Raw genomic sequence first — 12,044 nt, 5'->3', positions numbered from 1 at the left:
TTACCCCTTTCACATAAAGGAGTCAGTCACAAGGCACCTGACCAAACTTAGGAATAGGTTCTGTGACTATTTTCCAGAACTTGATTCACATAATGTCAGCTGGGTTGTAAATCCCTTCAAATGTGAACTGGCTGATTTGCTTGAAGAGCCTGAAGGATTGGCAGAAGAGCTTATTGAAATTCGTTCCAACTGTGAAACAAGAATGGAATTTAAGACCAAGGATGACCTCTCAAGATTTTGGATGTCAAAAACTGTAAAGGCTTATAAAACTGCACATTAGGAAGCAAATAAAATGCTACTACCTTTCGCAACAACCTACCTTTGCGAACAAGGTTTTTCTACCCTTGTAAATCTAAAAACAAAATACAGAAACCGGTTGGATCCTGAAGACAGCATCCTAGTAGCAGTAACATAAAAAATCCCTGACATTGAGTTTGTTGTATCAAAGATGAAACAGTATCATTTTTCCAAAGCCTATGGATGCTGATGTGAAAATATTAAAGATTTCAATCTGATATTAAAATATTAAAGTTTTCAATATTTTTTTTCATTGTTTTTCTTTGTGTGCCATTCTTATGCCAGAAAGGATAAACATTTTTCACCATAATAGTGAATTCAATAACATTTTCTTATTTTGTTTTTGTACGAAATTGAAATACATGATGGTCAATAGTTTTGCTTGTGTGCCATGGCTAAAAAGAGTGTTTTATTTCTGTTTTTAAATAAATGATTTCCTACGATGTTTTCTTGGGTGCTATTTCCATGCCAAAAAGACAGACTTTTATTTCCTAACGATAGATGAAATTAACAATTAAACATTTTCCCAATATACATTTTTTGTTTGTTTATCATCCATAAATACTATAAGTAAATTGGTTTGTCCCCCAGATTACTTTAAAGTGTGGGGTAAATTCATTTTACTACAAATTCCTTTTAGGTAACACCCAAAAAAGTTACCCGACCCCTACTGTAGTTGAAATATACTAGTGTACGATTGCAAAATATAAATAAAATGAAAACATTATAAGTAGACAGTAGTGCTGATACTTGAAAAAAGTGAGAGTCCTACATTTAAAATTAATACTATGTGGTCGAGTTTGTTTACATATCCAACTTTAGAGGATAAACTACTGAATTGGAACGTTCCACATTTGAAGGGTAGAAGGAAAACAAAATGCCAGAACTAAACACCATATGTTCTTCACCAAATATAATTTATAATTGGTGAAGAATGTGTGGTATTTCACAGATAATATTATTTGTGAAACTACAGCTAGGAGCTTTGTTTTCAGTGTCCATAACTTACCCGACATAACACCAGATGTCGAAGCACATCACGTTGAGCCAAAAGAAGGATGCTAGGAAGGATAACTGCAACACAAATGCTGTGAAGAAAGGGAATAAGTTCAAGCATGTTCTTTACCCATTAGAGTGGCAAGAACAAACACTTCGCATAGATTTGTTTTCGCACAATTGCAACAGGTGAGTTGACAAAAGGTATTTTCAAGTGAGTGGGAGAGGTGGTAGGAAAACACGGGTTGTACCGGGAGCACTAATGTAATCTGATGTTACAACTTCAAGTCTTCTTCAAAGTGGAATATACACTACCTAAAACAGACTACCCACTCACGCGAGATCGTTTTTTTTTCTTCTTCTTCTTCTTTTTTAAGGATTGGCTACAAATAGGACGAGGGAATCGTATGAGAGGTACAAAGTAAAGAGAAAGGAAGTTAAGCATAAGATAAAGGAAGCAAAGAGGAGAGCAGATGTGAAATGGGGAAAGAGTATGACAGAAAATTTTGAAAGTAATAAAAACATGTTTTGGAAGGAAGTTAAAAGAGGAAGAGGAGGCGAATCAAGTAGAGAAGAAAAGGTAAAAAGGTGGAGATGGAGAGATGATAATGGAAGAGAGGGCAGTGAGAGGAAGGTGGGCAGAGTATTTTAGGGAGTTGCTAAATGTGAAGGAGGATAGGGAGGGAAAGGTAGTTGCAGTGGGAAGCGCTAAGAAAATGAGTGTGATGAGTGAGGAAAATGGAGGAGAACTAGGGAAGGATGAAGTGAAAGCAGCTGTAAAGATGATGAGAGCAGGTAAGGCACCTGGTCTGGATGGATGCCATGCAGAATGTCTGAAGAAAGGAGGTACAGTTATGGTGGACTGGCTGGTGAGGTTATTTAATGTTTGTTTAAGAGAGGGTAGAGTACCGGAGGACTGGAGGAGTGCCTGTATAGCTCCGCTTTACAAAGGAAAGGAGGACAAGTGTGAATGTAGTAGTTACAGAGGGATCAGTTTGTTGAGTGTAGTTGGGAAGGCTTATAGGAGGGTCTTGATTGAGAGGATTAGGAGAGGAACAAACGGAGTAATTGGTGAGGAACAGTGTGGTTTTAGGACAGGTAGGGGATGTCTAGATCAGATTTTTATGGCAAGACAGATATGTGAGAAAGCTATAGGAAAAGGTAAGGATATTTTTTGGGCTTTTATGGATCTGGAAAAGGCTTATGATATGGTAGACAGGAAGGCACTGTGGGAGGTACTGCAGATATATGGGATAGGAGGAAAGCTGTTAAGAGCAGTCAAGAGGTTTTATGAGAGTAGTAGAACTTGCGTTAGGATTAGAAATGGAGAGAGTGAATGGTTTGAGGTAAAGGTGGGACTTCGTCAGGGGTGTGTTATGTCGCCCTGGCTGTTCAATCTTTACATGGATGGGGTGGTGTGAGAGGTGAATGCAAGGGTAGTAGGTCAGGGGTTGGGGATGATTAAAGAAAATGGAGAAAAGTGGGAGATGAGTCAGCTGTTGTTTGCTGACGACACTGCTCTTGTAGCAGGATCAGAGAAGGGATTGAGGAAGTTAGTGACAGAGTTTTGAGAAGGTGTGTGAAAGAAGGAAGCTGAAGATAAATGTGGGCAAAAGTAAGGTGATGAGATGTACAAGGGGAGAGAGTGACAGTAGGCTGGAAGTGAGCATTAAGGGTGAGAAACTGGAGGAAGTGGATAGTTTCAGATACTTGGGTGCGAATGTGACAGGAAAGGGAGGAGTGGGGGTGGAGGTAGAATGTAGATTGAGAGAAGCGAGTAAATGCCTTGGTGGACTAAAAAGTGTAATGAGAAATAGACATCTGGGAATGGATGCTAAGAGGAGACTGTATGAAGGAGTGATTGTGCCAACAGCAATGTACGGGGCAGAAACATAAAACATGAGAGAGGAAGAGAGAAGGAGTTTGAATGTGTTTGAGATGAAATGTCTGAGAAGTATGATAGGGGTTACAAGGCTAGATAGAGTGAGAAATGAGGAGGTGAGGAGGAGAACTGCGGTGGAAAGGGAACTGGGAGATAGCGTTGATGAAAGAGTATTAGGATGGTTTGGACACATGGAAAGAATGAGTGAAGAAAGATTAGTAAAAGAAGTGTGGAAGGCAGAGGTGGAAGGGGTGAATATGAGGGGGCGTCCTAGGATGAGATGGATGGATGGGGTGAAAGGGGCTTTACAAAAGAGAGGAATGTCTGTAGATGAAGGACGGGAGAGGACAGAAGATAGGGGTGAATGGAGAAGGGTTATGTATACTGTAGATAAGGCTGTGATACATGAGGGGGAGTGGGTGGGGGATGGGGGTGAGGAAGTATTTATGAGAAAAAATTTGACGCAGCCCGAAGGGATTTCTCCCCGTCTTCTCCTTTCCTGCATGAGGGGACGGAGACGGGGGGTCGCCGAAATTATGAAGCGGCCTTGCTGTGGATGTGCTGTGTCTTGCGACACTGCTTCTGACCCAGGGCAGTGGACAGGATGCAGGGATGACCCGTCATCCAGGAGGTGCCAAGATAGGAGGGAGGGAGGAGGGTGGAGGGGAGTGGAATATATGGGAAATGAAATGGGTGGGAGTGATTTCTATGCCTTTTTCTTTTTGGCTACCCCCCGTGTAAGGGGGAAAAACCCTTGGTATATGTATGTTTAAGGGAAGAAAAGTCTGCAGGAAAATTAAATGGCTGTTGTGTATGGAAGGGGGCTATTGCCACTGAGCACTTTTTAGGGATAATTATTTGGGCTTGTGTCGCGGTTCATGAGGCATGAGCAGGAGACTTGGACAAAAAAAAAAAAAAAAAAAAAGGGAAAACGGTCGGAAACATAGTTGCAGACAAAGGTAGGAACAAGAAAAAAAATCGTGAGAGGTAAATTGAAATGAGAAGACGTAGTATAAGATATAATTAAAAAGGAATGAATCTTAACCGAAAAATATGTAAATATTTGTGCATGTGGACGAGATTTTGTTCAAGGGAAGTGTGTGTGTGATTTCTACAAGAAGCAAGTCAAACTTACTTCATATATATATATATGTATATATATATATATATATATATATATATATATATATATATATATCATATATATATATATATAATATATATGTATATATATATATATATATATATTTTTTTTTTTTTTTTTTTTTTTTTTTACAACGTGGGGGAGAGTCGCGGCTGAGAAACAGTATGCACAGTGAGGTTTGAGTGTGATGTATCGGATCAAGTGTTTGTGTTTGGTGTAAGAGGCTGGTAGATTGAGATGGACAAGCTAGGGTATCGATAGAGGTGCTGATGTTGCGAAATGTTAACGCTAAGCCACTTCGCTTCGTGACAAGATTGCTTGCGTAAGCACTATTTCTTGAGACAGTATAACAGCCTTTCTGAATGGAGAAAAGGGTGCAGGAGGAGAAAAATTATTGTTGCACGGAGGTAAATTCACGCCCTTAAAGGGACTTATTTATAACGTTCAAAATTATTGGATGAATTAAATAGTGACGTCGAAGCAGACTAGGTTTGGTGGGTGTAAGAGGATCCCAGGTGGGAATCCTCTGGTATACCTAAGACAAGACATTGAACAGGAATTCGTGAAGAAAATTAAGACAAGTTTAAGTTCAATTTAATTCCCCTTCGTTTACTGAGTAATGGAACTTGACTGAAAACATACACTACGAAAGAGGCATGGGGCCAACAGATGAGTGACTTACAATACTACATACATACATACATATACCAAGGCTTTTTCCCCCTTCCAAGGGAGGTAGCCACAAAAGGAAAGGCATAAAAACACTCCCACCCATTTCATCCCTAAATACACTCCACACCCCTCCCACCCTTCCTCTCATCTGAGCACCTCCTGGATGACGGGTCATCCCTGAACCCTGCCCACCGCCCTGGGTCAGAAGCAGTGTCGCAAGATACAGTACATCCACAGCAAGGCCGCTTCATTTAATCGGCGACCCCCCCTCTCCGTCCCCCTTTGCATATAAGGAGAGGACGGGGAGAAATCCCTTCGGGCTGCGTCAAAATTTACTCACACATACTACCCCCACCCCCACCCCCCCCGCCCATTCCTCCTCATGCAGTCACAACATCATCCATATACAACCATTCTCCACTCACCTCTGTCTTCCGTCCTCTCCCTTCCTTCCTCCACAGACATTCCCCTCTTCCTCAAAGCCCCCTTCACCCCATCCATCCACCTCATCCTAGGACGTCCCCTCATGTTCACTCCCTCCACATCTGCCTTCCATACCTCTTTTACTAGTCTTTCTTCACTCATTCTTTCCATGTGTCCAAACCATCCTAATATTCTTTCATCAACCCTCTCTCCCAAATCCTTTTTCACCCCTGTTCTCCTCCTCACCTCCTCATTTCTCACTCTATCTAGCCTAGTAACCCCCACCATACTTCTCAGACACCTCATCTCAAACACATTCAAACTCCTTCTCTCTTCTTCTCTTATGTTCCACGTTTCTGCCCCATACAGTGCTGTTGGCACAATCACTCCTTCATACAGTCTCCTCTTCGCATCCATTCCCAAATGTCTATTTCTCATTACACTCTTTAAACCACCAAGGCATTTACTCGCTTCTCTCAATCTACATTCTACCTCCACCTTCACTCCACCTTTTCCTGCTACACTTGCACCCAAGTATCTAAAACTATCCACTTCCTCCAGTCGCTCTCCCTTAATGTTCACTTCCAGTCTACTGCCACTTTCACCCCTTGTACATCTCATCACCTTACTTTTACCCACATTTATCTTTAGCTTTCTTCTATCACATACTCTCCCAAACTCTGCCACCAGCTTCCTCAATCCCTCCTCTGACCCTGCCACAAGCGCAGTGTCGTCCGCAAACAACAGCTGGCTCACCTCCCACTTTTCTCCATTTTCTTTAACCATCTCCAATCCCTGACTCACTACCCTAGCATTCACCTCTCGCACCACCCCATCCATGTATAAGTTGAACAGCCAGGGCGACATAACGCATCCTTGACGAAGTCCCACCTTTACTTCAAACCACTCACTCTCTCCATTTCCAATCCTAACACATGCTCTACTACTCACATAAAAACTCTTGACAGCTCCCAAAAGCTTTCCTCCTATCCCATAAATCTGCATAACCTCCCACAGTGCCTTTCTGTCTACCCTATCATAAGCCTTTTCCAGATCCATAAAAGCCCAAAAAACATCCTTCCCCTTTCCTATAGCTTTCTCACATATCTGTCTTACCACAAAGATCTGATCTACACAACCTCTACCCGTACTAAATCCACACTGTTCCTCACCAATTACTCCTTCTGTTCCTCTCCTAATCCTCTCAATTAAGATTCTCCCATAAGCCTTCCCTACTACACTCAACAGGCTAATCCCTCTGAAATTACTACATTCACACTTGTCCCCTTTTCCCTTGTAAAGAGGAACTATACAGGCACTACTCCAGTCCTCCGGTACTTTACCCTCTCTCCAGCAAACATTAAATAATCTCACCAACCAGTCCACCATCACTGAACCTCCCTTTTTCAGACATTCTGCATGACATCCATCCAGACCAGGTGCCTTACCTGCTTTCATCATCTTTACAACTGCCTTCACCTCATCCTTCCTTATTTCTCCTCCGTTCTCCTCACTCATCACTCTCATTTTCTTCGTATTTCCCACTGCAGCTATCTTTCCTTCCCTATCCTCCTTCACATTTAGCAACTCCCTAAAATATTCTGCCCATCTTCCCCTCACTGCCATCTCTTCCATTATCAACTCTCCATCTGTACCTTTTACCTTTTCTTCCCTACTTGATTCGCCTCCTCTTCCTCTCTTAATTTCTTTCCAAAACATCTTTTTATTACTTTCAAAATTTTCTGTCATACTCCTACCCCATTTCACATCTGCTCTCCTCTTTGCCTCCTTTACCTTTTGCTTTACTTCTCTTTTCTTTTCTTTGTACCTCTCATATGACTCCCCTGTCCTCTTTTGTAACCAATCTGTGAATGCTCGCTTCTTCTCTTCTACAACCTTCTTTGTTTCCTCATCCCACCATTCACTACCCTTTCTTCTATTTCCCCCTGTCCTTCTTGTTCCACACACCATCCTTGCACACTTTAAGACTCCCTCCTTGAACCATCCCCATTCCTCCTCCACACCCATCTCTGCTCTATCCTTTACTCCCTCCCACTCCTCCTTCAGCTTCTTTTCGTACTCCTTCTCCTTTTCCTTTTCATTCAAGGAGTTCACTCTAAGAACCTCCCTACCTTTTGTCCCTTTCCTCCTTCTCCACCTATCCTCCACTCTCAACTTACCTTCCACCAAAAAATGATCTGATATTCCCCCACCTTCTCCCCTTAGCACATGTACATCCTTAACTCTTCCTATCATAATCCTATTTACCACAAAAGACTTACAATACTACAATGATAAAAAGAAAGTGAAGAAAGTTGAAAGTGAATGAAGAATTACAATATCACAGAAGGGAACTGAAAGTGTTGGTAGCAACGGAGCTAATATTGGCGTTCAGTTTATCTAGGTGTCTCATGTGTAGTTTGTGTTGGTTGAATGGACGGATGTTGGCAGTCAGATGTTCTGAAGTCGCTCCATCGCGAACCCGTGATGAATCGGACTGCGGCGTTCTGAATCTTCTGATGGTCGTAGTTTTTTGTGGGACATATCATCTTGCTCAATCCCTGGGACAGGCACAGGAGCGGCCTGGCTAAAGCTAAGTACAATCGACGTTTGATGGACAGTGTTGCGGTTTTGAAGCGCTTAAGCCTTGCCAGCAGAGCTATAGCTCTCGCTCCCTGTCCGCGGAAGTGTGGGGCCCAGGTAAGACATGTGGATTTCAGTAGAATATATGTCCACTATCAGTAGGTCTTTCCGCCGGAGCCGGATGTCCCAGAATGGAGCACGATGGCTATTTCGCGCTCTTGCTTAAAAGTAGATTAGCAGCAGCCAATAAGATATTAGCAAGTCACTTTCTATTATTTGTAGCCTTCCCAGGTTGATGAATAATGTCTACACCAACCCCCTTCAGTTTCCTCTCAAGACCCGTACGGACAGGCTACGCTTCTTAGTTGGACAAAGTCTATGAGCCTCATGTCTCTCTCTCTCTCTCTCTCTCTCTCTCTCTCTCTCTCTCTCTCTCTCTCTCTCTCTCTCTCTCTCTCTCTCTCTCTCTCTCTCTCTCTCTCTCTCTCTCTCTCTCTCTGTTTATGCTGTCCTTTATTTTTTCGCCCGGCGCTGACTTTGGGTGACGTTCTGAGACGTCCGGCAGGATGATCCACTGAAAGGGTATACGGTATATTCAGTTGATCTGCACAGGCCTGACATTGAAGAATTTTTGCTTCCCAAATGTCAGATTATATTAAAGTTCCTGATACAACCTATGTTTTCCTATCATTTTTTCCACTCGACTGTACAGTTTCAAATGCTGAACAATAGTAAACTGTACTAAACATTGTGGACTGGAAGTGAGAATTAATGCTTCCTTATTTATATTGCTTAATAGGATATAAAATTGGGGGCATAAGTCCCTAGACACTGCGTACGTGTATCAACATTTTAATTGTTTTTTATATCATAGATTATTCGAATACTACAAGCAGATAATACCCTTGGTTACAAAGTTTAAGAAAGAATTTCTTTCACTCACGACCAAAATTTCTTATGTGTCAAAGACCTCATTTTCTACTGTACTTAGTAAAAATGCAGTTACTTAGAAGTGATACAAAGAGGAATTGTAAAAGACTCACCAATGGCAATGCATGTGGCTCGAGCTATGTGCAGCGCATATATCTTGGTGGCAAGGAGAGTGGCATCCGCCATCAAGAGGGAAGCGACGTAAGACATCAAAGTGAGACCCTGTAGATTCCTCAGTTCCGGAATCGCCGCATGGAAGAACAAAGTAGCAGCCAGAAAGACACAGGAGATCAATAAACCAATTACTATGAAATAATTCTTTGTTAAGAGAGCTGGAAAGCTCTCCTCACAGATAAAAACTTGCTGGTCGAGTTTGTCAGAGGCCTGATCCAGCACATATTCGACACAATAATTTTGGAATGGGTAACTATATTTGGGCATTTGCAGTGTCCCATCTTCCTTCGGTATATGCTTGCGAGCTTGTGGAAGTGGTTGTTGGCACACTGGTAGGCCTGGTATAGGCACCAGTTCGGTATGCTGCCACAGCGACTTCCCCCGTTTGATCATACCGTCCTCCTCCCGAAGACTTACGCATTCATTCTCTTTCATAATTTCTCCATGTGGACAACACTTTCGTGCACAAGGTGATCCGGAATAACGTCCACAATCAAGTTGAAACAGGATAGTAGGGAGGGTGCAATAGTAGGCAGTGAAGTTGTCAGTATCGCCAGTATCATCCAAACAGTATTCGTCTGATGGCACCTCCAGCAACCACTCCTCTTCCTTCAGTATAACCTTTGACCCTCTTCTGACGAAGAACACCGATTCTATGTCGCCTTGAACAGTCGTTTGAGTCAGAATGCTGCTGGAGTTACAAGTTACATTTATCTCATTGTTTTTGAAAAAGTGGCCCGGTGGACCACACCACCGGATGGTGGGGAAAACGGACACGGAAGAGATGGAGGAAGGAAAAGAGATCGATGGAATAGTAGTAGTTTTTATGAGGGTGGAGTTTCTTGTAGTCTCACTTGTATTTGGAAAGAGATGTTCATACGATGCTAAGGTAGAGACTCCGTTCGACTGGTAGCTACTGTCTGTGCTCGAGTTATCTAGTTTTAAATCCTCACCGTTGCCCCCAGGTGTCTTCATCGTCTGCTCTTCGGGTAATCCTAAAGGTTTGGACTCGTTATTCATAGTTCTCGAACTGCATGGACTGCTTTCGCAGAGGGCTTGTTCTCCTGAAGGTCCACCTTCTTCTGACTCAATGTCGTCGTTTCTTGAAGAATTTGTCTCCAATTCTAATATTTCCTTCTCGGTGTTTTCTTGTATCTCTACCTGTGGAGGACTTTCATGACTCATGCAGTCTCTCAACGGAATAAATCTACACCAACTTGGCCATGGCAATTTATCAAACTTGTACAAATTTTTATGATTTGTTATTCCTACGAATTCTGTTCCTCCCATCCCAGGAAAACCATGTATGAGGGTATAGCCCTCTTCATCACGTGGATTTATACGGATAGTGAATCGTTCACCTTCTGTTTTCTTGATATCCTTTTCTACACCAATTATGTCGTCTTGCTCTTTTCCATGCCACATTTCTACTTCATCATATTCAGTTCCCTCAGTGGTTATTGATTTGATGTCTTTGAGCTTGTTCCCGCCGTCGCTCTGCATGACCTCACCTTCCACATCCGCATCCACCTTCACCCCTTGTTCCAGTTCTTTGCCAGTTACATATTTCTTTAGTCTTTCATCGGCTTCAAAGTTTATTTCTCCTTTGTGGATATCTATATTACTATCTGATGCATGAATACCCAGGTTACTTTCAAGTTCTACGTCAGAATCTTTGGTTTGAAGACCCAACCTTATTTCGATTTTATGTTCTATTTCTTTTTTTTCTTTTGCTTTGTCCAACAGTTCTGTGGCTTTCTCAGATGATTCCTCGAACTCAGGTCCCTGTGCACTCTCTTCTTGTACTCTCAGAATTGCTTTGATGATCGAAGAAATTTTCTGCCACTGAAAAAGGTTGGTCTGAGAAAGTTCAGAGTTTTCTGATCCGACAAATGTCACGTCACAAAAACACAACAACATTACAGCAGTCAATTTAAAGTTTGGTAACGTATACAATACTCTTTTCGAACTCTTCTTCAGTGTTTCCATGTTGAAAAATATTCGAAAAATAAAAAGAAGTATTCCACAATTATTATTTCTCAGATGACGATTCTATATTGATTTGAAGATCTGTTCAGTATGTTCTGCAAAAGCTACCTGTATGTGAAAAGAAAATTGTTATGTTACTGTGTGCCTGAAGAAATTGTGATTATGCAACTGACAATGAGAAGTTTATTTCAAGGAGCATATAGATTCCGCCAAACCTGTTATCTCTCTCCATTGCGCTCGAACAGCCACAAGTAGCAGTTACAGGTAGATCGGGAAGCGAAACCATCCATACGTAGTTACGAGAAAAGATCGAAGGCTAATGCTCCACAGCAGTAGACAATTATGATAATGAACTTTCTAGAATAGAATCGTATGATTACATTATTTGGTTCTACATCGTATACATAGCATAAGCTGGATCTTACTAACATATCCAACCCGACCCGATTCAACCTAGCTTGACCCAACCCAACCCAACCCCGGCTCAGCCAAATCTGACCTGAATGTGACCTTACCTTTACTCCATCCACAAACCTCACAGTCTTCGAGACGGATTTCGGTACCAGGATGGACGGGATCAAACTGGAATCGGTTTGTACGACCTGGACTGTGTATGGCCATACACAGTCCGGTCAGATCCGGCACGGTCGAGTGATATCCTGTCCGATCCAGGTCGTACAAACCGATTCCAGTTTGATCCACTCCATCCTGGTACCATGGTAGGATCAGGTCGGGTCAGATCAGGTTGGGCCAGATCTATCGGAACGGGAACTTACCAACGACTTTTAGTCTATGCCGATCCTTTATTTAAGTATTCATCCTCACTTTACGCAGTTCAAGCCACGCAAACATCACCTTTGATATGCATATATACCACAGTATATAATGGTTACAACGGCAAATCATGTCGGGAAAAAAAATTCCGGCCCACAAGGAGGTTAGATGCAAACAGAT

The 12,044-nt window shown here is 42.2% G+C and overlaps 1 protein-coding gene across 1 annotated transcript in view; it reads right to left on the bottom strand.

The window, feature by feature from the left end:
* The window catches only part of LOC143022433 (uncharacterized), a 29,411-nt gene extending 18,280 nt beyond the window's left edge, over positions 1–11,131 (bottom strand). The window contains exons 1-2 of the mRNA XM_076180657.1: positions 9,041–11,131; positions 1,307–1,385 (exon numbers count right to left, since the gene is read on the bottom strand). Coding sequence (XP_076036772.1) covers positions 1,307–1,385; positions 9,041–11,090 — 2,129 coding nt within the window. The 5' untranslated portion in view covers positions 11,091–11,131. The remainder of the gene's footprint in view (positions 1–1,306; positions 1,386–9,040) is intronic.
* Positions 11,132–12,044: the final 913 nt, after the last annotated feature.

The sequence above is a fragment of the Oratosquilla oratoria genome, chromosome 44, assembly GCF_046742065.1.
Source record: "Oratosquilla oratoria isolate Oo_2021 chromosome 44, ASM4674206v1, whole genome shotgun sequence".
In the NCBI taxonomy this organism is placed as follows: domain Eukaryota; kingdom Metazoa; phylum Arthropoda; class Malacostraca; order Stomatopoda; family Squillidae; genus Oratosquilla; species Oratosquilla oratoria.
This window is presented reverse-complemented; position numbering and strand designations above follow the sequence as displayed.